Here is a 27,647-nt window from a genome sequence, read left to right on the forward strand (position 1 = left end):
TACTTTTAATTGTGTAAGACCTGCCTTTGTTTGTATCACCAAACTGCAATACTTGCATTTGCCTGAATTATACTCTATCTAACACTCCTCAGCCCACTAACTCAATTGACCAAGATTTTTAAATAATCTTAGATAACCTTTCTCACTATCTATTATACCACCAATGTTTGGTACCATCTGCAAGCTTGCCAACTAAGCCTTCTACATTCTCATCTAAATCACTTATATAAATGACAAATAAGGCAACCCGGCACCAAGCCCTGTGGAACAGGAATTTGACTCCTTGTTAGTCAGGAATCCATCTATATCTGCTTTAAAATGGCTCTTCCACCACCACTGTCTTGGGAAAGGGATTTCGTAGACTAACAAACCTTTAAGAGGGCGGATAGAAAAACAGTCATTTCTGTCTTAAATGGAAGACGTTTTATTTTTAAATACTGTGTCCCCTGGTTCTATAATCTTCATCAATAGGAAACATCCCCTCAGCATCCACCTTGTCATGTCTCTTCAAGATCCTCTGTTTCAAGAGAATCGCTTTTATTCTTCTAAATTCCAATGAATATAATTCCTTCATAATGCACCTGTATACTTGGATGCCCCTCTACTGCAGAGTTCTACAATCTTTTAGCTTTTTAAATATGTTTTGTTTCTATTCTTTCTAATAAGTCTAAAAGGATTTGAATGAAAATTTGATAATTCATATCACGGGAATAAACAAGAGTGTGCTTAGGCAGTAGTGATTGGAAACCATTTTAGAATGAGCTAGTGCTAGAAGTAATTCGGTTTCAAAATACTTGGACGGAGAAAGCCAATTTTCGTTTTGAGAGAAAGTGATTTGTTTCAATAGTACCGTTCACAAATACAAGGTGTCCCTGAACACACTGTAGCCAATGATGTGTAGTTTGCTATTGTAGGAAATGCAGCAGCCATTTTTGTGCACAGGCTTCCGCAATGGCATATGAGCAGATAATCTGCCTTTATGATGTTGATTGAGGAATAAATGTTAGTCAGGATAGTGAGGAAAACTCCCCTGGTCTTTGAAATAGCACCATGAGAGGGAGGAGAGGAAGTGGTGGAGGCTGGTACAATTACACCATTTAAAAGGTATCTGGATGGGTATGTGAATAGGCAAAGTCTCGAGGGATATGGGCTAAGTGCTGGCAAATGGGACTAGATTAGGTTAGGATATTTGGTTGGCATGGACAAGTTGGACTGAAGGGTCTGTTTCCGTGCCGTACATCTGTATGACTGGGCCTTAATTTAACGTTGCACCTGAAAAACTACCTTGACAGAACTATATTCCCCACAAATGCTCTGGAGTAGTTTTGTTGTGTTTAGGTCTTGGAGTGGGATTTGCTGTCTTGGAGGCAAAAGTGTGGCCAATGGAGTCACAGCTGACTACAAAGGCATCTGGCTCAGATGTATTGGAATTAAAGTTAGCTGGTAAAGCAGTGACTCAATAATGTGAGACATTGAAAGCTGAGATGGTTTGAGTACAGGGACTAGACACATTTCCACAAGGGGTGAAGAAAAGGCTTCTTGGATTACCAAAAACATGATAACGAAAATAAACAAGAAAAGAATGTAAATCATAAATGTCAGTTCAAATGCAACAGAAAGCTAAGTATATAAATGAACTGAGAGAGGAAAAGGGACAAAGAAAATGAAGAAAGATTAGTGGATGGCATAAAAACTATAGGTGTGACAGGAAACAGAATAATAGTGAATGGTCTTCCTTGAATTGAAGGACGACACATAATTGAGTTCCCCAAACAGTGATACTAAGGCTAATCCTGTTTAGACCTATACTAAGATCTTTACCGGCAGCACGGTGGCTCAGGGGTTAGCACTGCTGCCTCACAGCACCAGGGTCCCAGGTTCAATTCCAGCCTTGGGCGACTGTCTGTGTGGAGATTGCACATTCTCCCCATGTCTGCGTGGGTTTCCTCCAGGTGCTCCGGTTTCCTCACACAGTCCGAAGATGTGCAGGTCAGGTGAATTGGCCATGTTAATGCCCATAGTGTTAGGTGCATTAGTCAGAGGGAAATGGGTCTGGGTGGGTTACTCTTCGGAGGGTCGGTGTGGGCTAGTTGGCCCAAAGGGCCTGTTTCCACACCGTAGGGAATCTAATGTAATGATATACTCTTGGATGATCTAGGCATAATTTCAGAACTTGTAGTAGACAATTTATGTAGACTTGGAACTTTGAGGAAGCCAGTGATAGACTTCAGGATGACAGACAGGTTAGTTGAATGGGTAAACACAAGAAATTTAATGGACAGAAGTACAAAATGATTGCCTTTCCTCATTTTTCCAAGGAAAGCCTAAGGTAAAATAAAGGGACGCTCCCTGAATGATATTGCCCCTACCTCTGAACCATGAGGACTGGGTTCCCGTCCCACTTGCTTCAGGTGTCATAACATGTCTGAACAGCTTAATTAAAAAGTTAAGTTTTTGGTTTAGTCGTTTTATAAAGACAAAATATTTACAACCCTAAAGTGAGTGCAGGATCTGGGATTGGGTACAATTATTGACACTGATAAGGCACATTGGGACTCTGGGCTTTATGAATACAAGTATTGTAGGAACACGAAAGGAAGGAAGTTCTGATCACCTTCTATAAAACATTGTTTCGGCCTTGATCAGAGTATTTTGTCCAGTTCTGGTCACCCGACCTTATGAAGGATGTGACGGCATGAGAGTGGAAATCCCACTGTCCTGTTAGGAAGGAAGTTTCCAGTGACAGTGAAGGAATAGCAATATAATTTCAAGTCTGGATTGTGAGTGGCTTGGAAGGGAGCTTGGAGGTGATAGTGTTCCCATGTATCTGTTGCCCATGTCCTTCTAGGTGTTAAGGGTCATTTAGTTTGGAAGGTGCATTTTAAGGAACATTTTGTCGTTGCAGTGCAGCTTGTAGATGTCACATATTACTGCTACTGTGCATTGTTGTTGGAGTGTGCAAAAATTGAAGGGTTTAGTTGGGGTACAAGTCAAGTGGAATGCTTTGTCCTGGATGGTACTGATCATCTTGAGTGCACATGGATAGTATTCTATCTCACTCCTGACTTGAATCTTGTAAATAGTGGACAAGCTTTGAGGCAGACGAGTTACTCGCCACTGAATTAAGACCCAGTTTCAGATCTGTTGTTGTAGCTGCAGTATTTGTATGTCTTGTCCAGTTACATTTCCATTTCTGATCAAAGGTAACCCCAATATACCTATTAGTGGAGGAATTCACAGATGATTGCCCCTTGACATTCAATGGTACAATGGTTGGATTCTCTCTTGTTGGAGATAGTCATTGTCAGGTATTATTATTTTGTTTGTGGGATTTGTGTGTCACTAATTAGGTAAGGATTTATTGTTAATTTCTAACTGCTTAGAGGGCAGTGAAGAGTTAACCACATTGCTGTGACTCTGGAGTTACATGTAGGCTAGATTCGGGTAAGGATAGCAGATTTCTTTGTCTGAAGGACATTAGTTATCAGCTTGGGCTTTTAACAATTGATAGTGCATGCCATTAAACCAGCCATTTATCCCAGATGTTTTACTGAAATCATCTTTCACCATGTGCCTTTGTGGGGTTGAGCCTATGTCCACAAAACATCATTTGGCATTCTGAACTTGCCTCATTAGACTCAGAGATTTACAACACAGAATCTGTTCCTTCTGTCCACCAAGTCAAAAATAATTACCTAATCATTCCAATTCCATTTTATAGCACGTCTGAATACTTCTTAAATCTTGGAAGTTTCTGCCTCTATCACCCTTGCAAGCAATGAGTTCTAGATTCCTACCACCCTACAACCTCCTGTCCCTTAAATATATGCCATCTGTTCATAGACCATCCACCAACAGGAAATGTACCTGTCCGTGCTGTGTATGCCCCTCCGTTCGCTGCATCTCTATTATGTCACGTTGCTAGGTAGATTCAGCCATTTAACTTTACTGTCACAGTTTGCTCGTTTTGGAGCACAAGCCCTGTATTGTAACTTCAGCAAGTTTGCACCTTATTTTTAGGTGTGCCTTGTGCTGCTGCTGGCATATCCTCCTGCACTCCTCTTGAAACCAAGGTTTGGTGGTAATGGCAGAGTGAGGGGTATGTCTGGCCATGAGTTTACAGATTGTGGTTGAATATAATCTTACTGCTGCTGATCGCCCTCTACACCTCGCTGCCCAGTTTTGATTTGCGAAATGTTTTTAAAATTTATCCCATTAAGTACAATGTTAGTGCAACACAGCACAATGCTTGATATATTCCATGTGAAGACAGGACTGTGTCTCTCCAAGGACTATGTGGTTACTCCCAGCTGTACTGTTGTGAATGGGTGCGCCTATGATTATTTGAAGAGGGGAAAAAAATAGCAGGATATAGGGAAAGAGGTGGGGTGTGGGGTAAATTATTTTTTCGGGGAACTAACAAGGGTCCGATGAGTCAGATGCCTAATTCTGTGTTGTAACTTATTTATAATTCTGTAGATGTGGAGCTGGGATATGGTGCGTGGTTCTGGTCTGAAATATGTGCTCATTGTCCATTTGTGTGTGTAGTGGAGTTGGCATGCTGGTGGAGACAAGACATTTGTTAAAGACTCCTCTGAAAAACTCAACACAGCTGTAGTCCCTTAACGGTGCAAACACATCGACCTAGGTTTACATTCAGTTCTTGGAGTGAGAACTTGAACCCATAAAGTCCTAAGTCTGCAGTGAGAACAATATCTACAATACCACTGTTGACCCCCCCCCCCCCCCCCCCCCCCAAGATGCCAAATGCAAATGCATGAATAAGGCTGAGAAGATGTTTCCCAATGTTTTAAGATTTGAACTATATTAAAAGTTAATTTGTACCAATTTCATGGTGTATTCTTTTTTCCAGCGAAGTGCAGAAAGCAGTGAACACTTCTCAGGGATTGTACCAGAGATGGACCGAGTTACTGGCCGATCCCTCTTCAGCCAGCAAGGAGGAGTGTGACTGGACAACTAATGAACTTCGGAATAGTCTCCGGAGTATCGAGTGGGACTTGGAGGACCTCGATGAGACTATTAATATCCTTTATTTGCATATTAAAGTGATGGCTCCTACTCAAAAGTCACTACAGACAGCAATGTGGCAGTTTTGCCTTGGGTAATACTGCAGCTGCTAATAACTAAATAATGTTTGCAACAAATATCCATGTCTGGTTTAACAGATATGTTTCAAGGCTCTTAAAAGCAGGATGCCAAAGCATGTTGAAAGCTCTAGAGGCTCAAGGTAACTTTGTACAGGAGTACGGGAAGTGGGTTTGCTTATGATGTTGGTTAGTAAATGTCAGGCCATGTGTTTTCCTGTATCTGAAGCCAACAGTAGGTGAGTTTCTGCACACATTGACAGAAGCAATGTATGAACACAGCAAAGCTACCTGTACTGAATGCATCCCAAAAAATAGCATTTCTAATGGCTAGTGTTTGAGAGACTAGAAGTGGGTGGGAAACTAAACAATTTTCCCATTAAATGGAGGTCCTGGCAACAATATTGTAACAATTCCTGTGTTTCACCAAGCAAACTGAGTTCCTCAATAACTCAGTAGAACTTGACACAGTTTGGAACTGAATGCTACTTTGTGTTAGCCCATGGAAAATTTAACAGTTTGAACGTTTTCTGTAGTGATGGCTATAGGCAGTAGTGGATTTACCATCTTTATAGTAAGTGGTTTGCATCATCCGAATGGAGGTTATGGAGTGGAAGATCAGTGGGTGAGCCACCCTCTTGGGTACCAACTAAAGACAGGCCTTGAGAGAAGATTGATATTCATGACTATAATGGAAGAAGAGTGGTGCAAAGGTGCATCATTGAGAGATTGTCACGCAATTTCATTTGGTGGTGCCAAGCCTACTATCGTGTCAAATTGCAAACCTTTGTTTTAGCATGTATAGCTTCTGCAGTTGTGAGTCATTATATTTCATTGGGTCTGGTTAAACTCTTCCACATGGTACTATATAAAAGTATTCTATCAATACAGGTTGCTGTATGTATAATTTCTAATCCAATGTAAACACAAGTTAATTTGCCTTAACAGCAACGTACGTATTGTAGAGACAAATCCTCGGAAGTTTAACCTTGATCCAGTAGAACTGAGTAAGAGGAAAGCGTTCATCACCAATACGAAGCAAATTGTGAAGGCAAGTCCTGTTGCTGTGTTAACAGACAACTGAGACAGTGATGAATAACCGTGATCTAGAAGCAGTGGGCTGTGGGAAATGTTTGTTCTGGGAGTTGGGCAGGTGGAGAGATAGAGCAAGACCAAAAGTTTTTGTGGAGAGGCAGAAAGCAGTGTGTTTTTATATTAAGTCTTACCACTAGTTCCTTTATTGTTAAATCAATATGTTTGTATCTCGAGTTTGTATGGTATTGTGATGGTTCTGTTACTAGATTAGCAATCCAAACTCTGGGTAAATCTCAGAAAAACTGTATACTCGAATCACCTTCATTTTACATGCTAGAATGAATCAACAAAAATGACCACAAAGCTGTAGATTATCTTTAATCTGGTTCACTAATGTAATTTACTAGAGTGAAACTTCTGTCTTTTAACCATTCTGCTGTTGTGATTCTAATCCTGTATCAATTCTTAAATTTCATTATAGCTTCCTGCCTACTTCATTCAGTCATCAGGTCATTAGGGTTGGGTAGTAAATGTAAGGCCTAGTTAATTTTTTTGGTCAGGTTGTAAGATCCAATTATTTGTACAAACTCCTTCCCTCTTAATTACACATTGCTGTTACCCTATGGGAGATGGACATGGCTGAGAAAGCACTTGTGGGGTTTCATGGTTTTTGAAATTTGTTCTGAGCACTGTACACTGTTCAGATGTGGAGTTTTAGCCTTACACTGTGAGATTGTGCCTTCAACCAGCAAAGCACAATGCGCCAGGAAAGAAAGTGAATCAGAGAATCAGAAGGCAAATTCCTATTGCTTGTTTCAATGGCCTTCTGAGTGTTGGCTTGGAAAGGTCAAGCGAGTGTTGGAATGCTGAGAGCCAATTGGAGGAATTATAATTCAATTGATGTGGGAGGTGTAGGAATGTCACTTATGTGATGGGGAACTTGTTCTGATGCATGTTTCCGAAAGAGTGTAAATGGAGTTTTATTCCAAATATAACCCTCTGCTGTACCTGTCTTGGGAGGGTTGAGTAGGGACAGGGTAGAAGGAGTTATTAAACTATTGAATTAATGTTGCACCTGCCTTGGGAGTGCTTGACAGCACAGCATGGAATCCGAAAAGTATTGCTCAATTCCCTAGCACTTTTATTAAAACACTGTGCATAGTAAAGGGGGAGTTAATGCAAGCATGTTTCATTTTACAGGTGAAGCTGCATGGGTTGTCCTTTGACTTAGTTGAGCAACAGAACTACGTAAATGTAAAACCAAGTCTCACGGAGAACGACTGATTCAGTGCAACTGTTCACATCCCTTTGTGACGAGTGATTCCATTTTTTTGCTGTAGTGAATACTGATCTTTTTAGTTGTATTTGCAGGAAATGAAGGATCACATGTCCAGTTCCTCAATGCAGGCATTAGTGGAGCAGAGGAACAGACAGGTGAGTAAGTAGCTTAAACTTGTCTCTTGCTTCTGACCAACCAGTATGATGTAGAGGCACTGGTGGAAAAAATCCCCCAGCACTGACCATCAAAGCTGTGGTTTCTCGTGGCCCTTTGGCAGGAGAGAGAATCCTTAGTGGGGAAAAATACAGACTGTGGTCTTCTGGCTAGTTTCACTGATTGGGATATTCATGGTTGATGTCAGCATTGCCTTCAATGTTCTGCAGTTTACCAACAACTCCGACTCCTGATTTTTGGAGTCATTTGTTTGGAAAATGCAAGGCATTGTACAAAAGGTTGAAGAAGAGCCCAGCATGACAGCAGTAGCACGCACATCCCCATCAATGCACAGGTAGACTAACATTTTACCATTTCATCTTAATTCAAGTTAATCAGATCTACAGTTTCATTAGCATCACTATTTTGGCTCAATCATAATGTTCTTGAAGAGGCACTCCAATCTGCTGGCATGGTACCAAGATTTCAGGGTCAAAGGTCAGATTGTATGGGCTGAATTGGCCAATTTCAGCTGGGACATCTGTTGGGCACCTGCGTTTACCTCTGTTCCTCATGGGCAGTAATCTGTTACCATCTGAGGGCACCAGCTTGATATTGTTTGCTACAGAAATCTGGTGAACCTCGACTGTCCAGATCTTTTGCTGGTGTGCATGTCTCAATCCTGTGCCACCTGAACTATGTCATTAAGGTGTGGCCATGGCTAAGTGGTGCCCACTGAGTCAAAGTCATGGGTTCAAGTTACAATCAGGAACTTCTGCATGTAATTTGAGACTCCAGCACCCCCTTGGGCAGTAAACTGCAATGTCAGTGGTGCCATCTTTCAGTAAGATATTAGACTGAAAACTCATCTGTCCTCTCCTGGATATGGCAGATTCCGAGGTGTTGTTTCAATGACGAATACCTATTTTTGGAACTTCACTGTGTGAAATTGACTGCCATTATTTTCTATATAAGCAATGACCGCATTCAAAAGTACTTCAGAAAATAATGAATGGTACTATATAAGTACCAGTTCTGCTTATGACTTTTAACTTGGAGTTTACAGCGTGGAAAATTACTGCAGCATGTCAATTCATCCATTTCTCTGGTAAGAAGTGTCTTGAGACACTTCTGAGAGACTTTTTGTGTGATAGAATCATCATAGAATCCCTACAGTGTGGAAACAGGCCTTTCGGCCCAACAAGTCCACACCGACCCTCCAAAGAGTATCCCACCCAAACCCATTCCCCTACACTTACGTCTGACTAATGCACCTAATCTACACATCCCTGAACACTATGGACAATTTAGCATGGTCAATTCACCAAACCTGCACATCTTTGGGTTGTGGGAGGAAGCCAGAGCACCCAAAAGAAACCCATACAGACACTGGAAGAATGTGCAAACTCCACACACAAAGTCACCCGTGGTTGGAATCGATCCCAGGTGCTGTGAGGCAGCAGTGCTAACCACTGAGCCACCATGCCGCTCTTAAGTTAATGACTACAAACCTTTCTTCTCCAGGCAGGGAAATCCAATTGTCTATTGAATAGTTTTAATTTTTTTGTTCTGCTTGTGTGCAGACTTTGCTAAGCACCAGAGGAAACCAGGGACTGAACTCCACTTCTGACAAATATAGCCGGCTGGACCAAGAGTTGCAGGCAGCGAATTCGCAATTTATTGAGGACCAGCATATGCAACAGCAGGTATTTGGACAGGGAATGAGAAATGCATCTTCCAGTTGATGGATGGGCAGGAGACAGTAGTCGAGGCTGTATCAGGGTGTCTTTTAACATGCCTGATTTTTGTTTTCTGTGGGGGATATGGGAGATTGAAAGCCACAAACCAAAGCTTACTATCATGAAGGTTGGTGGTTGCTGTGGGCAGAGTAACAGTTACAGTAGGTAGGATAAAGGCACTGTCTGAGCTATATTGTCTGTCCACCAGTGGATTTCCAGGACTCTTCTGGGCATATTATTCTCAGGAATGAGCCCCATTAAACTGGCCTCCCTGCACTTGAAAGATATCCAGCAAGGTATTGTGGCTGGAGAATGCCTATGGGCACCAATTGAATGCAAAGTCAGGGAGTGATTCCCTTGTGCTTTAATGGCGTGCTGCCACTTACTGTGACCAGTTGCATGAGGGACTGGAGCAAACACAGAGACCTATGAAACTATGGTCAGCATTTTGTGTTGAGAAGGACTGGACAAGGATCGAATGGTGTGTAAGGACTGACCTCCCTGCCTCGGAGTCATTTTGGCCCATGGGGAGTGCCTCTGTGCAGGTAACAGGAGATGACAGTGTGCCAAAGAAAAGGGATTTGCAGATAATGGATAATGGGGGGGGGGGGGTGCTGTCTGCTGAGAGCCTGGGTGAGGCCGATGTTGGTATTGGTGGGAGGAGGGGGGTGTTTAACAGCTATTCATGGATCTTCTGGTCATATTTCTTCTCTTTGCTGTCCATGTATAGCTGATCACAGAGCAGCAGGATGATCAGCTGGAGCTGGTATCAGGCAGTATTGGTGTTTTGAAGAACATGTCACAGAAGATTGGGAATGAGTTGGACGAGCAAGCAGTGTGAGTGTCGTTTCAACTATTCCCTTGTTTTTAAATCTCACTCTGTCTTTTACAAGGCTATGTGTGTGTGTGTGTGTGTGTGCGCGCGCAGCACTTGTTTTGAGCTTGGGGGAGAGGGTGGATGACGGAGTGTGTTTGTGTGTGTGGCAGCATAAACGACCCCTCGAGAGGCTAGGTAAGCACATGAGAGAGAGCAGGGAATATCCAGTTGATGTTAACTGTAGTTAACGAGGCACAGTGTGAAAGGTTGGGTGAGAAATTCAGTTGGAGAGTACCGTGAATTGGGAGTTAGATTGAAATTTATTCATAATTAATTAATCAGCGAATTATTGCCCATGGCACCTGCACATTGACATTGAGACAGTCAAACTGGACATGTGGAAAAAGTGGGTGAAGAAGTTGGTTTGGAAAGAGATTTTGTTTCAGGGTCAGGAACGAACAGCAGTATTGAATGGGCTTCACCCGAACCGACTGGGTCCAGTAACCTTGTTGAACAGAAAGAATGGGCGTTCACAGGAAGTATAACTAGTGAGTGAGAGGACTTAGGATGTAAAACATGATATAGAGAGCTGTTCAAAAACCATTAAATTGAAGAGAACAGATGATTAGTCAGATATTGTGCCTACAGCAGTAAAGATAGAAGAAACTAAAAGCAATTAAACTTGGAGAAGGAAATGAGAACGACCTCAGTAACACATCAGAGCTGAAGGATAGTTTAGAGTGGGTGATCCATGTAAGCATTTTTTAATATTACTTCAGCCTCTGTAATGTAAAAGTGATGTGTTGGTTTGGAATTTTAATCTAATTTTAATTCAACGTTACTCTTCCTTTCATATTCTATCCACCACTTCCCTTTAAACTTACAGGAACTTTGTCATATTTTTGTTACTATTATAATTGTCACATTTGCACAGTTTGAAGTCAATGCCTTCATTTCATAAAGTTTTCATTAAGAGTCGCACTGCAATTCAGTTCCCAGCAAATATATTTCTTGAATATAGAAAGTTCATGGATATGAAAAGCAAATTCAGTGAGTTTCAGGCAGAAATTTAACTTGGGCGGTTATGACCTAGAAACAAGTGTGGTAATACAGCTGCAAGTGGTCATAACTGAGAACTAAATATTAGAACCTCTTTAGGAAAAAAGGGGACAATCTTAGAGAAGCGAGGAGTATTCCCAATTATTTGATATTAAATCATGTTCAGAAAGTATAACCAGAGAAAAGCAAGCAGTGGAATTTGAGGTAGAAGTGAAAGGAAAGGATTTAAGTCTATCGTGGGACTTGTAGAGGACTTTGAGAAGTTACTGTGAAAAGGTAGTTTTGTACAAAATTAGGATTAAGACAACCATTCATAGAGTCATAAAGGTGTACAGCATGGAAACAGACCCTTTGGTCTAACCCGTCCATGCCAATCAGATATCCCAACCCAACCTAGTCCCACCTGCCAGCACCCGGCCCATATCCCTCCAAATCCTTCCTATTCATATACCCTGACAAAGGAAAGTTAGATTTCATAGCTTTCATAGATTAGAGTTAACAGGCCAGCAAATGGCAGAAGGGGGGGTTTAATTTTTCCTGTGTCAGGATCATTTTCCACAGCAAAATGCCCAATTTTAACTCTTAAGTGGGTGGGTTTTGAGTGAATTACCACAAGGCCCAAATGTGTTGAGGAAATGGGGAGACTACAGAAGGACTTGGACAGGCTAGGAGAGTGGACAAAGAAGTGGCAGATGGAATACGGTGTGGGAAAGTGGGAGGTTGAGCACTTTAATACAAAGAGTAGAGGTGTAAATTATTTTCTAAATGGGCAAAGGCTTCAGAAATCTGAAGCACCGAGGAACTTGGGAGTCATGGTTCAGGATTCTCTTAAGGTTAACATGTAGGTTCAATTAGCTGTTATGAAGGCAAATGCAATGCTAGCATTCATTTCAAGAATATAAGAGCAGGGGTGTTATGCTGAGGCTGTACAAAGCTCTGTTCAACTCTAGGCAGTTTTGGACCCCATGTCTAAGGAAGGATGTGCTGGCATTGGAGGAGTCCAGAGGAGGTTTACAGAAATGACCCCATTACAAAGGGTTTGTGTATGAGGAGAGGTTGAGGACTGTGGGTCTGTACTTGTTAGAGTTTAGAAGGATGGGATGAGGATCTGATGGAAACTTTCAGAATACTGAGAGGCCTGGATAAAGTGGATGTGGAGAAGGTGTCTCCATTAGTAGGAGACACTAGGACACAATGGCACAGCCTCAGTGAAGAGACAACCCTTGAGAACTGAGATAAGGAGACATTTCTTCAGCCAGGGCATGGTTAATTTGTGGAACTCGCTACCGCAGAAGTCTGTGGAGGCCAAGTCATTGAGTGTGTTTAAGATAGAGATAGGTTCTTGATTTGTAGGAGAATCAGGGATTACAGTGAGAAGGCAGGAGAATCGGGTTCAGAAACACGTCAGCCATGATTGAATAATAGAGTATAATCGATGGGTTGAATGGCTAATTCTGTTTTTATATCTTGTGGTCTTTTGCCCAAGAACCAACAATGGGAAAAGCCATATTAAATTTCATAACGATCCAGGTTAAGTTGGTAGCCTGAACTAACTAACTTATTTTAAAAAACGCTACTTCAACATTTTTTTTTGTCTGTTGCACTTTTCAAGCGTCGAGTGACAAAACGTTTGAGTGCACTTTACAGCAGCTATAAGGAGGTAACCTGTGTTTCCAATCTGATCGCAATATAATGTGCATTCAAGAGCAAGTTCTATTAATAATGCAGTGCACAAAGGGTGAAATTGGAGCCTGGACTTCAGTGTTATGTTTCAGCCTCTGTACCTTCTGTTCTCTCACAGTATGCTTGATGAGTTCTCCTATGAGTTGGATAGTACCCAGTCACGGCTGGATAATGTAATGAAGAAACTGGCCAAGGTATCCCACATGACCAGTGGTAAGTTGCAGGAGGCTGACTGTATCAGTACAGTATTTACTTCACACATTGATCCCAGGACATAAGTAAATAACTTTGGAAAGTTTGTTGCTGCTATGACCTGAGATTGGACCTGTGGAAGAGGTTTGGTGCTCTTGGGCAGGAATTGAAACTTCAAAAAAAAAATCAAGAAGTTATGGCAGAGAACAACATTATAGATGGTTACAGATTTTTTTTTTCTGTTTTAAGCCAGGGTTGGGATGTGTGAGCTAGAAATCTGTAACTTAGTTTTCCTTATTTCCCATCAACTATCACCCTCTGTCATCTTTCAGCGAGCCAGTATCTGATCCAAACCGCTGAATCACCCTCAATCCCTGCACAAAATGCAGAGGCATGGGATTGAGGGGGATTCAGCGGTTTGGATCAGGTACTGGCTCGCTGAAAGAAGACAGAGGGTGATATTGATGGCAAATGTTCATCCTGCAGTTCAGCTACTAGTGGTGTACCGCAAGGATCTGTTTTGGGTCCACTGCTGTTTGTCATTTTTTTAACGACCTGGATTAGGGCGTAGAAGGATGGGTTAGTAAATTTGCAGGTGATACTAAGGTCAATACAGTTGTGGATAGTGTTGAAGGATATCGTAGGTTACGGAGGGACATAGGTAAGCTGCAGAGCTGGGCTGAGAGGTGGCAAATGGAGTTTAATGTGGAAAAGTGTAAGGTGATTCACTTTGAAAGAAGCAATGGGATGCAGAATAGTGGGCTAATGGCAAGATTCTTGGTTGTGTAGATGAGCAGAGAGATCTCAGTGTCCATGTACATAGATCCCTGCAAGTTGTCACCCAAGTTGATAGGGTTGTTAAGAAGGCAGTACGGTGTGTTAGCTCAATCCCTCTACTAGTAAAAGCTTCGGAACCATGAGGTCATGCACCTGTACATAACTCTGGTGCGGCTGCACTTGGAGTATTGCGTACATTTCTGGTAACCACATTGTAGGAAGGATGTGGAAGCCTTGAACAGGGTTCAGAGGAGATTTACTAGGATGTTGCCTGGTATGGAGGGAAGGTCTTACAAGGAAAAGCTGAGGGGCTTGAGGCTGTTTTCGTTAGAGAGAAGAAGGTTGAGAGGTGACTTAATTGAGACATATAAGATAATCAGAGGATTAGATAGGGTGGACAGGGAGAGCTTTTTCCTCTGTTGATGTCTAGCATGAAGGGTAATAGATATAGGGCAAAATGTCAGAGGTAGTTTCTTTACTCAGAGTAGTAGGGGCATGGAACAGTAGTAGACTCACCAGCTTTTAAGGGCATTTAATTGGTCATTGGATCTGCAAATAAACAAAAATGGAATAGTGTAGGTTAGATGGGCTTCAGATTAGTTTCACAGGTCGGTGCAACATCGAGAGCCAAAGGGCCTGTACTGTGCTGTAATGTTCTATGCTATTAAACTCAAGTTAAACTAATTGTACAACTAAAATAATTGTGCAATAATTTGAATTGTTAAATAAATAAACAGATAGCAGATGGCTTGAGGGTGTGATTAACACATGAGGATATGATATTGCTATTATGGAGACATGATTGAGACTTGGGCAGGATTGACCTCTCCATATTCCAAGGTATAAAGTCTTCAGGTAAGATAGATAGAGTGGGTTGTGAACTAGGTGGTAGTATTATAATATTGATCAAGGAGCTAATTACTGCAATAAGGAGGGTTGTTATCTTAGAGAGTTTCCCAGTTGAGGCCATAAGGGTAGAACTTTGAAAACACAAAGGGGCAGTCATACTCAGGGTTTATTATTCCCAGACAGGAAGGGATAGAAAATCACCTGTCTAGGCAAATCTCCGAAGTGTAAAAATAATAATGGATTTCCGCTTCCCCAATATTAGCTGGGATTGGTGAAGTATGAAAGGCTTGGAGCGGGCAGAATTCTCAATGTGTAACGGAGAGATGCTTTAAGCCAACATGTGGAAAGTCCCTCATGAGAGGGTGGATGCTGGACCTAATTTTGCAGAACAAATTTGGACAAATGGTAGAATTGTCAGAGGAGCATGTTGGAGTTTTGGATGGTGACCAAAACTCTAAGATTTAAGGTAATTAAGGAAAAGTACAAAGTTGGACTGGAAAAAGGTTCTGAATTGGGGGGGGAAGGCTAATTTTGAGACAGCATCCGGCAAAATTGGACTGGCTTCAGCTACATGCAGGAAAATCCACATACCTAGCAGTGGGACACATGTCAAAAGGATTTAGTGAGTGTGCAGGGCCAACAGCTTCCTGTAAAGGTGTGGGTGGCAGTGGGGCTAACGATCCGAAATCCTCGATGCTGAGGAATGTGCAAGGTTGGATAAGGAGCAAGATGAAGCATCTGGTAGGGAGAGAGGTTAAAGCAGTAGAAGCTGCAGAGGATTATGGAAAGTGCAGAGGGTAAATTTATGAAAAGAGAGCAAAGAGGGATTGAGAGAAAGCACTGGCAGGTAAAATAAAAGATAATCCAAGAATGTTTTTGAAGTTTATTGGAAGCAAGAGGATAATCAGGGAAAGAGAGAGGCTCATTAGGGATCAAAGTGGCAATCTTTTGAGATCTGGAAGATGTGGGTGAGGTTTCAAATTATTACTTTGTACCTGTATTCACTGTCAAGAAGAACAGTGTTGGCATAGGTGTTTGTATGTGTGGGGGAGGGAGGGGGTGCAGAAGTGAGAGAGAGAGAGAGAGAGAGAGACCAGGAGAGAATACTGAATAGATTGATGTTCAGAAGGAGGGGGGAATTAGCAGATTTAGTTAAAAATTACATAAAACCAGGTTATGGTCCAACAGGCTTATTTGGAAGCACTAGCTTTCGAAGCCTCCAGAATGCTCCACAACTGCCTGATGAAGAAGTAGTGCTTTGAAAGCTAGTGCTTCCAAATAAACCTGTTGGACTATAACCTGGTGTTGTGATTTTTTAACTTTGTCCACCCCAGTCCAACACCGGCACCTTCAAATCACTATTAGATTTAGTAAACTTTTAAGTTGAATACATCCTCTAGGCACAGATGAGAACTGCAGGCCACGCAGTTTAGTATCAGTGGTAGGGAAAATTTGGAAAGGTTTGAGGGCCAGCATTTATTTCCCCTTGCAGAGTCAATAGTTAATTAAGTATAGTCAGCGTGACTTTTGTAAGAGGGGTATTCTGCCTGACACATTTGATTGATTGAATTTTTTGAGGGGCTAACTAGGTGTGTGGTTGAGAGTATTGCAGGCCCTTCAATAAGGCTTTTGACAAAGGCTTTTGCGTGGGAGATTGGTCAAGAAGGTAAGAGCTCTTGTGATTAGGGAAATTTGTCAAAAATGATCAAAATCTGGCAGAGATTTGCTGCTGGGTCCTTGCTGTCCATTCATTAATTAGGCACTGTTATCTGTGAGGAGAAAGTGAGGACTGCAGATGCTGGAGATCAGAGCTGAAAATGTGTTGCTGGAAAAGCGCAGTAGGTCAGGCAGCATCCAAGGAGCAGGAGAATCGACGTTTTGGGCATGAGCCCTTCTTCAGGAATGGCTGTTATCTGTGAACCAAGTGATGAAACAATGTTTGGTAACTAGTGAGGAGGTAAGCTTTCACTTATAGGAATATACCGATCAGCTGGTTAGATGAACAGGAGAGTCACAGATGAATTTTAATCCTGAAAAGCATTTGGGTTTACTACTAAAGCAAAGGACAACACATTGGTAGGACCCTAGGAAGTATAGAAGATCAAAGGGGGACCTTTGTGTGCCATCCCTTGGTTCAAGCACCATCTGCCTACATCCACGACACCAACCACACCCTCCATCTCTTCAGTAACTTCCAGTTTCCCGGCCCCCACTGCTTTATCTTCACAATGGGTGTGCAGTCCTTGTACACATCCATACCCCACAAGAATGGCCTCCATGTCCTCAGTTTCTTCCTCTACAACAGACCCATCCAGTCCCCCTCCTCCATCTCGCCGAACTGGTTGTCACCCTTAATAACTTTTCCTTTAACTTCTCCTATTTTCACCAAATCCAGGGGGTGGCCATGAACACCAAGCTGGGCCCCAGCTACGTCTGCCTCTTTGTCGGCTGTGAACAGTCCCTTTTCAGTACCTACACCAGCATTGTGTCCCAACTCTTCCACCGTTACATCGATGACTGCATTGGTTCAGTGTCCTGCACCCAGGCTGAACTAGAGCAGTTCATCAACTTTGCCCACATCTTCCACCCTGCCCTCAAATTCACTTGGTCCATCTCGGACACCTCCCTTCCCTTCCTGGACCTCTCATTTCCATCTCCAGCAACGGTCCCCAGGCAGGCGGTTACTAGAAATCCCCAGGCTCTCACAACTACCTGAGCTACAGTTTCTCCTCCCAGTATCCTGCAAGAACTCCATCCCGTTCTCCCAATTCCTCTGCATCTGCTCGGGCGAGGAGACATTCCACTCCCAAGCATCCCAGATGTCCACCTATTTCGAGCAATATGCTTTTCCTCCCTCTGTCCTCCAGACAGCCCTCCACTCCTTGACCTCCATTCCCCAATCCATTGCTTTAAATGCCCCCCTCAACCGCACTAAAGACAGAGTCCCCCTTGTCCTCACCTACCATATCACCAGTCTCTGCATCCAATGCATCATCCTTAAGCACTTCTGCCAACTCCAACTAGACCCCACAACCAAGGACATCTTCCCCATCCCACCCCTCTCTGTCATCCGCAAGGATCGTTCCCTTCACCCGTCCTTGGTTTGGGCCACTCTCCCACCAACCCCCCCGAACCCCCTGGTACCTTCCCCTGCAAATGGAAAAGATGCAAAACCTGCCAGTACACCACCCCTTTCACCTCCATCGAGGGCCCCTAAGAGTCCTCCTTGGTGAAAGAGGGTTCACCAGCCTCTCCTCCAACCTAGTTTACTGCATCATGTGCTCCCAATGCAGTCACCGCCTGCTTTAATTTCCCTTTCCGACATGACCATCCTCGGCCTCCTCCACTGCCACAATGAACCAAACCGCAAATTGGAAGAACAACACTTCATCTTCCGCCTGGGCAACCTACAGCCCAGAGGACTCAACACTGAATTCTCCAATTTCAAGTAACCTCCCCTCCTTTCCACTGCTCCCTGTCACCAACCAAGTTCGTTCCTCCCATTGACCAACCAGATCATATCCTCTACCTGTTTTCACCTATACCCACTTCACTACCCTGCCCCCGCCTCTCCTTTTATGTGCAGTTCCCCTTACACCCATCCTCAGTCCTGAAGATGGGTTACACCCAAAATGTTGACTTCTCCACCTCCTGATGCTTCCTGGCTTGATGTGTTCTTCTACCCTCTTGCCTGTCTACCACACATCCCTCAAGGCAGCAGGACAAGTAGGTAAGGTGTTAAGGCATATAGGATATTTGGCTTTATTGGTTAAAGCATTGAGTACAAGAGCAGGGAGTTTATGATGGAGCTGCCTGTAATGTTAGTGAATTCCCAGCTGGAGTGTGCAGTTCTGGTCACTGCACTGGAGGCGACATGGTACAAAGGAGATTCCAACCTAGGCAGCATTCTGGTGAGTGATTCAGCCATGAAGACAAACTAGGGGGAGCTGGGGTTGTTTCCCTTCAAGCAGAGAAGGCTAAGGGGTAGAGGTCAACTGTATGAAACGGAGAGGCATTGACACTGGGGTAGGCATAAACATCCCTCCTTTACAGGAGTCAATTACCAAAGAGCTAAGATTTAAGACAAGCCAGTGGTTTAGACTGGATTTATGGAGTAATGTTTTCACCCAGAGGGTTGAGAGAATCCAGAACTCACTACCTGAAAGAGTGGTAGAGGTGGAAGGCATTACATTTAAGAACTATTCAGATGAGCATTCGAAGCACCATAACGTACAAGACCTCAGGCCAAGTGCTAGAAAATGGAATTAGAGTAGATACATGCTTGATGACTGGCATGGCCATGATGGGCTGAAGAGCCTCCTTCAATCCTGCAAAGCTGACTTGAGCCTGGGCTGAAGACAGGGTATCAGGGAGGGTGACAGCTGCCTGGATGTTTTTTTTTGGGAGACTGTCACACCCATTTTTTTTTTTAAAATAAAGCTTTAGGCTTTTTTTTTGATGGTCAGGGCAGGAGATGTGATCTCATGTCTGTGATGCCCTTGCGTGAATCTAGAAAGTACCAAGCTTTTTGCTCCCTGTGTGGCTGAGAGCAAGGTCTGTAAGATGAATGGCAGACCGATAATGGCACTACGTTGCCAGCAGCCATTCATTGGGGTGAGGTTGAAGAAACAAATGTGACAAGTATAATCTGGAATAGGCGCTATACTCTGGAAGTTCAAAAGACTGTGTTGCCAGCCCTGCGTTGGGGATTGGAATATTACATCATGAGTGTGAATATCCTGAATGGGAAGGGGAGTATCCAATTGCTTTGGTTCGTGAACGTATGGAATGACAGTACTGAATATGAATATGGTTCAACAGATGGGGTTTGAGGAGCTGTGGTCCACAATAGTAAGCAGAATCTCGATCTCAAATAGTGAGGAGGATGGATAGTGGTTCAGAAAATCAGGAAGTAAAATGAAAATGGGTGAAGGTTAGGAATAGGTGTCCAGAATCTTGGAGGGAGTGGTTTGTGGATCCTCAAGCTGAAAATTGTACAAAATTCATCACACAGAGGCATTAGGCTCCGTGCTGGCAGTTATATCTTTGGACAGAATATTAAAATTGAACCTTTAAGAAAAGCAATGTAATAATCACGAGGGTCTTCTATTTTTAATACAGATTAGACAAATTAAATTGGCAAAGATAATCTGAAAGCTGGGTTCGCAGAATGCTGCTGTGCCAGTTTCCTGGAACAGTTAGGAGCAAAGATTTTTAAATCTTAATATTTTGTGACGAGGCAAGTTTGGTTTCTGAACTCATTGTCAAAGGTCCTCCAAAGAAAATATGATTATGCTACAGTTGAGTTCATTGGATTCGATGTTAAGTTTGAGATTGACCTACTCCAGTCCAGAATAAGAATCATAAAGCCACTTTTGTAGTTATGAAGCAGAGCTGGCCAGAGTTGATTTGGTTAAGTTGGTTCAGATTGATAGTGGTGTATAGTGTGCAACATTAAATTAGCCCAAATTTTCAACAAAAGTATATTCATTAAAAAATGAAAACTCAGTAAGAAAGATCAATCTATGGTCTACTTGATACGTTAAGGAAAGTAATAGACTAAAAGAGGAGACTTATAATGTTGTCAGCCTCAAAGCTATAAGGGGGGGAAAAATGAGTAATCTGGCCAGGAATCTAAGTACAGATTGCAAGAAATTTTTACAAGAGGGTAAAAATCAAGAAGAGCAACTAAAGCACACATTCTTCCTTTTTAAAGAAGTGGGAGCAATTATTATGGGGACTGTGGAAATGGCAGAAACATTAAAATGATATTGTGCCTTTCCGTTAGAGGATACAAGTTACATACTGGAGAAAGGGTAACCAAGGAGCTAAAAGTATAGTCATTTTGCAGTATAGGAAACATGCAGACAGCAAATTTACACACTGACAGTGCCCAGATAATCGGCTTTTGTGGTATTGATTTGAGGAATAAATATTAGTCAGAACCAATGTTTACTTGTCTTCAGTAGAGTGCAAAGGATCTATTGCATTCATGTGAGCAGGTAGAGAGAGACTTGGTTTAATATCTCATTCGAACATCAGCGTCTCCAACAGTGCCACATTCCTTCAATACTACACTAGAGTGTCAGCTTTAATTTTTGTGTTTCACTCTTAGATCTTAAATCTGGAACCTCGTAACTTAGAGGTGAGCGTGTTACCAACTAAGCCACAGCTGACAATGAGGAACTAAATTAATATCAGCAGAGAAAGTTGAGGGACTAGAATCCATTTCACAGGACCAAAAGGCAGCGTTATTGGAAATGTATGATCATACAAAGTCAACATTGTTTTACAAGTGCAAAATTTGTGGTAATTTTTTTTTGAGGATGTAACCAGTCGGGTGGATAAAGGGGAGCCAGTAGATGTAGTATATTTGAATTTGCGATAGGTCATAAAAGTTTTCATGCAAGATATGGACTAATAAAGTGCGGCACAGTTTATTAGCGTAAAGAATTGCTTATTGGAAGGAGTAAGGAGAAGCTGGACCATTTCAAATGGATAGATTCTGATTCGTGAAATGATGTAAGGATCAATGCTGAGGCCTCAGCTATTTACAATCTATAATAATGATTTGGACAAAGAGACTGTAAGTACGGTTTCCAATTTTGCTGTTGATACAATTCAACAAGAGGCACAATGATGCCAACTGGAGACTGTGTGCTGAGTCACGTGATGAAAGGATTTTCTGTGGCCCTGTCCTAAGAAAAACATTCAGAACCTTGCTTGAAGTAGACCAGAACTGTATTGAAATCAAAATAGAGAAATTTGGATAAGCTGCGCAGTTTAATTAGCATCTGTGGAGAAAGAATCATTTCGGGTGGAGGCCCTTATATCAGAAATACAAGAAGTATTTAGCAGCTTTTGTAGGTGAACAAATTGCTTGAAAAGAAGGGGGAGGGCAAAAAGGAACTTCTAAAATGGGGTTGGTGGAAGGAGTAATTAAACGGCAAAAGCAATGATCTTGTAAAGTGTGTGAAAGTGGCAATAAGACAAGTAAAACAAGGATGGGTCTATGGAAATATAAATGGCAACAGCAAAACCATTACCACCAGACCAGCTATTGGAAGAAGTGGGAATAGTGGTTATGATATGATGCGATACTATCAAAATAGGGTGAATAGCCACAGTCTTTTCCCTGGGATAGGGGAGTCCTAAACTAGAGGCCATAGGTTTTAAGGCAACTGGGGAAAGATTTAAAAGGGACCTACAAGGCAACTTTTTCACACAGGGCAGTGGGTGTGTGGAATGAACTGCCAGAGAAAGTGGTGGAGGCTATTCGAATCACCCCATTTAAAAGGCACCAGGATGGGTACATGAATAGAAAGGGCTTAGAGGGATATGGGCCAATTGCTGGTAAATAGGACTAGATCAGTTTAGGACATGGGCAAGTTGGACTGAAGAATCTATTTGCGTGCTGTATGACCTCTCTGACTTCAGAGTATTATTTAACCAGGGAGCAACTGCATGATCCTGATGTGCAGAGTGATCTAGATGCTCTTGTTCATGAGTCACAAAGTGAGGATGCAGGTACAGCGCATTATCAAGAAGGCTTATGGGATCCTATCCTTTCTTGTGAGAGTAATTGAATATAAAAATGAAGAAGTTGTGCTTCAAAATGAAATTGATACCTGGAAAGGAGTTGGTTATCTTATGAGGAGAGATTGGACAGGCTGGGCTTGTTTTTACAAGAGTTTTGAGTGAAGGACGACTTGATTGAAGTGTATAAAATTCTGTATGCTCTTGAGCAAGTAGACTTAGAAATAATGTTCCCTCTGGCTGAGTCCAATACTAAGGTGATGTTTTTACAACTGAGGTTGCCCCTTTTAGGAGAGAGATACAGAGACATTTTTTTTTGTGTTGGAAGACTTTGGAGCTGTCTACCTCAGGTGGAGGCACCTTGCAGTCATGAGTCTTTTTTTTATATATTTTTATTAAAAATTTAACATTTTTACAAGTTTACAAAAATAAACAAAACTCTCAAGTACAAACATTGATATACAATTAAATCTTAAATATATAATAGCCAAAATTTAACAAAAGAAAAATACCAAGAAAGAAAAAAAAAGCAAAACTCAACTAACTACTAATCTAACCTACAACTAACCAGAGTGTATATTGAAGTCTACATTATTCAAATAAGAGAAAGAGGAAAAAAAACAGCGGATAACACAGAAATTGGGTAGTGAGATACATGCTCGGAATGTATTAACATCAAATGTAACAAAACCCATATTCGTGCGGGATTCCTCTCCCAAGGGGCCCCGGACCAGCCAGGTTCGTAATCTCAATTAAATAAAAGCCCTTGTTAGGATAATGAGTCTTTTTAAAGCAGATGTAAATAGATTCTTGTTAGGCAAGGGAATCTAGATTTATCAGGGTAGATGGGAGAGTAGAAGTCAAACTGGTAATATACTTGTTGAATGATGGAGCAGGCTCGAGGGGCTGAATGGCCTGTTTCTGCTATTATATGTTCAGTACGATAACAGAGGACTGCTGGCCTCATGGTCTTGAGGCCCTCAGGAGTGGAAGGAAATGAAATGGAGTAGTAAAAAATGAAATCCAGTTGGTTATTACCAGAAAAGAAATTGCAGAGCCCTCCAATTAAAACTACTGCTTAGACCAGTAATCTATGCAGGATTTGTTATCCATTTATGCCAACAAACAGTTGTGTTCAGTTTGAATGGGGAAAAAAAAGGAAACTGGTTTGCTTATTTGCTGTGAGAATCTGATTGTCAAATGTTTCACATTAATGTGGTTTTTGTTTTCATCACATCTGGCTCAGTCTGTTGCTAGCACAGAGCTGCTACACGGTGTCTACTCGGACACCAGGATTACGTAGGCAGCTGGTTGGAAATCCCCTAATATGGTAGTGGTTTTGATTCAGAGAACTGAACCACAGCCGGCAGGAAGCTGTGGAATGGGACAGGAAATGTGAAGGGGAAACTTTTCCAGGAAGTGACACCAGGCGTATGTGGTTTGGGTTCAGACGGCTCTATGACTCATAGTTAAGTCTGTCTGAGAAACCTGTACCAAGCAGTGGTGTAACTGCAAAATATTCAACTAAAAATATAAACACATACTCTAAGACTATGCTAAAAAATGATCAAAGTTTAGGTTGTTGAACTCTTCTTTCATTTGGGGATTTTTTTTGCTTGAAAAGTGGTTTATAAAAGAAGTGTATGGTAATATTGCGTGGTTGGTTGTTTGTGGCTTGAGTTTCTATTCCTGATCATTGGAGAGGTCTGCTGGAAAGCTCTAACTTTGCATCATACAAGTGTTGCTCTGCCTGCACAACTACCATAATCACATTGTCTGCTGTCAGCAAATGGTAGGGGACCTGTGTGGAAAAATAGTGATTTTGTTCGACAAGGTTCCCCATGGGAGACTGATTAGCAAGGTTAGATCTCATGGAATACAGGGAGAACTAGCCATTTGGATACAGAACTGGCTCAAAGGTAGAAGACAGAGGGTGGTGGTAGAGGGTTGCTTTTCAGATTGGAGGCCTGTGACCAGTGGAGTGCCACAAGGATGGGTGCTGGGCCCTCTACATTTTGTCATTTGCATAAATGATTTGGATGCGAGCGTAAGAGGTACAGTTAGTAAGTTTTCAGATGACACCAAAATTGGAGGTGCAGTGGACAGCGAAGAGGGTTACTTCAGATTACAACAGGATCTGGACCAGATGGGTCAATGGGCTGAGAAGTGGCTGATGGAGTTTAATTCAGATAAATGTGGGGTGCTGCATTTTGGGAAAGCAAATCTTAGCAGGACTTATACACTTAATGGTAAGGTCCTAGGGAGTGTTGCTGAGCAAAGAGACCTTGGAGTGCAGGTTCATAGCTCCTTGAAAGTGGAGTCGCAGGAAGATAGGATAGTGAGGAAGGCGTTTGGTATGCTTTCCTTTATTGGTCAGAGTATTGAGTACAGGAGTTGGGATGTCATGTTGCGGCTGTACAGGACATTGGTTAGGCCACTGTTGGAATATTGCGTGCAATTCTGGTCTCCTTCCTATCGGAAAGATGTTGTGAAACTTGAAAGGGTTCAGAAAAGATTTACAAAGATGCTGCCAGAGTTGAAGGGTCTGAGCTACAGGGAGAGGCTGAACAGGCTGGGGCTGTTTTCCCTGGAGCATCGGAGGCTGAGGGGTGACCTTATAGAGGTTTACAAAATTATGAGGGCGTGGATAGGATAAATTGACAAAGTCTTTTCCCTGGGGTCGGGGAGTCCAGAACTAGAGGGCATAGGTTTAGGGTGAGGGGAAAGATATAAAAGAGACCTAAGGGGCAACTTTTTCACGCAGAGGGTGGTACTTGTATGGAATGAGCTGTCAGAGGAAGTGGTGGAGGCTGGTACAATTGCAACATTTAAGAGGCATTTGGATGGGTATATGAATAGGAAGGGTTTGGAGGAATATGGGCTGAGTGCTGGCAGGTGGGACTAGATTGGGTTGGGATATCTGGTCGGCATGAACAGGTTGGACCGAAGGGTCTGTTTCTCTATGACTCTATGTATGAGTCCCTGGCATTTGTGGGACTCTTAACCCTTCAGAAGTTCTCACCTCTGGGAACGGAGAGGGCAGAAAAGCACCACTGACGTTCATTCCCCAAAACTGAATCCACCCCCTCCCATGGAAGTGAATACAATTTGGGGAAAATAGACCAACATTATAGGAAATACCTAGCATCACTTTGTAATCTCAAGCTGTCTATTCCAAAAGCCACAAGGTTAATGTTAAATATTTTACCTAGTTGTGTGCACACCTTTTTTAGTTTTTTTTAAATTCCAAACCTATCTATCAGATTTCTTTAGTCAACAAAATGACTGAAAATAAGACTCACATGGCCAAGTTGTGAAGCTAATTAGTACACAGTTTAGAATATGAAAGTATATCTTTGTTCCTTTCTAAAGAACACGCACACGCACACACACTAGGTAAAGGATTTCTCTGCAGTAATTCTATTTAGGAAAAATAAAATCACTTTTTCTTGCCAATAATTGTTCTTGAAGGCAAAAAGGACAAGGTGTGGAATGTTAAGGATGAGCCACTCTTTAATGTTATAATTGAGATGGAAAAACTGCTCTGTGTCCCTCTAGTCCCAGTATGCAACAGTTCACAACATAAATATTTTACCCAGTTCTTTTAAAATTCATTTTTAAATATATCAAAAATAGCAAGGCCAAAGAGAACATAGGTCCCATATGGCTTGGAAAATAATAATGGGGAACCAGGAAACTGCTGAGGAGTTGAATAAATAGTTTGGATCAGTCTTCATTGTAAAGGACACTAATATATTCCATAATTACTAAATCAAGGAGCTGAACGCATTAATGCAAAACTTAAACAACTGTAGATGCTGGAGTTCTGTAACAGGCAAAATCACAAATTGCTGGAGACACTCAGCAAGTCTGGCAGTGCCTGTGAAAAGAAAACAGTTGATGTCACTGGGCGCTCCGAACAGCCTCCAAAAACACTGTTGTTCAAACAGCAAGTAGCTCTCCAGCAGTCGTAAAACTCAGGCCGGTGACCTCCAGCAAACAAGACCAGCAATTAACTGAAACACTGTGGCTTCCAAGAAATGCCATATTTAAAACAAAACATTCCCGAGTCAAAAGTTCCCATTTATTTATTTCTCAAGACACAATCCAGGTCTCCACAGATCTGAAATTAATCTGCTTTTTTCATGATCCCTCAAAACTCCAGTGCTCAAAAGAATATTTACAGAAACCTTCACAACATTATCTAGTCTGTGTTTGTACATGTAGTAGCAATGCAATCCAGTCTCTTTTTATATTTCAACATAGGGGAGTCAGGGTTCTAGTCTGTATTTGTACTCCCTGTAGAAATGCTATAGTGAGGGTCGTGTCTTTGTGCACAATTTGGAGATGCCGGTGTTGGACTGGGGTGTACAAAGTTAAAAATCACACAACGCCAGGTTATAGTCCAACAGGTTTATTTGGAAGCACCAGCGTTCGGAGCGCTGCTCCAAAAGCTAGTGCTTCCAAATGAACCTGTTGGACTATAACCTGGTGCTGTGTGGTTTTTAACTTTGCTCACTATAAACACTGCAGGGAGGCTCAAGTTTGTGTTCGTACTTGTAGTGTGAACGCGATAGCGAAGCTCAAATCTGTGTTTTGTACTTGCAGTGTGAATGTTGTAGGTGTGATGGGGATCACATGAAGAAGTAGGGTCAGATAGATGCGAGGGAAGGGGGAGGGAATGGGGTGTCAAAATGAGAGGGACTTTATGAAATTTCTTTCACCACCTCCAGTTGCTTTGGTTATGATGGTAAATATGGTACCATATTTATACATAGCAAGATTCCACAAGCAGAAGGGTGATAATAACCATATCACTATAGATAATGGTTAAGAGGTAACTTGTGTCCCAGACATGAAGGAAGACTGTCCTGCTTTGCTTGAAAATAGTGCTAAATGTCTTTTACATCCACCACCATGGCTAAGGCATCACAAGTAAACGTGCTTCTCCTTCCAATTTGTGTAATCTCCGACAAAGTTTTATTGAAGTATGAGGGCCAAAGCATGCTCTGAAATCTTACCCTCTGCTGCTTGAAACCAGTTCAGGAGCTGTTATGAACCAAGTTTTAAGACTATATTCAACGAATGATGAATTGACCCAGTCAAAACCTGCTCCAGCTGCCTTTAGTTTGAAGACATGTGTAAAATGATATTTAAGGAAATTAATGACTTTTTAACAATGGTGTCTTATTTTCTTCCTCAGATCGGCGTCAGTGGTGTGGAATTGTCATTCTACTTATCATCTTGGTCGTGGTGCTGATATTATTGTTCACTATCTAAGCCTGAACTGTTTGTGTTGGAGAGGGAGAATGGAAGAGCAGGCGCAAAAGGCTAAACAAGAGAACAGCCCTGTACTCTGTGGTGCATGCTTTCCATGGGTCGGCCTGGTTGTGAGGTGTTTCTCCAGCAAACATGTCCTACTA

The 27,647-nt window shown here is 42.1% G+C and overlaps 1 protein-coding gene across 1 annotated transcript; it reads left to right on the forward strand.

Moving 5' to 3' along the window:
• Window positions 1–4,868: 4,868 nt before the first annotated feature.
• On the forward strand, window positions 4,869–27,647 carry stx6 (syntaxin 6; the record flags this gene model as incomplete). Its single annotated transcript, XM_043699933.2, has 7 exons — window positions 4,869–5,043; window positions 6,062–6,156; window positions 7,512–7,574; window positions 9,156–9,278; window positions 10,042–10,148; window positions 12,989–13,083; window positions 27,428–27,647. Coding segments are annotated over 7 exons (735 nt in total), but the record flags the coding sequence as incomplete, so codon positions are not given.

The sequence above is a fragment of the Chiloscyllium plagiosum genome, unplaced genomic scaffold, assembly GCF_037043375.1.
Source record: "Chiloscyllium plagiosum isolate Xiang-an unplaced genomic scaffold, Cpla_swu_hap1 HiC_scaffold_9, whole genome shotgun sequence".
NCBI lineage: Eukaryota > Metazoa > Chordata > Chondrichthyes > Orectolobiformes > Hemiscylliidae > Chiloscyllium > Chiloscyllium plagiosum.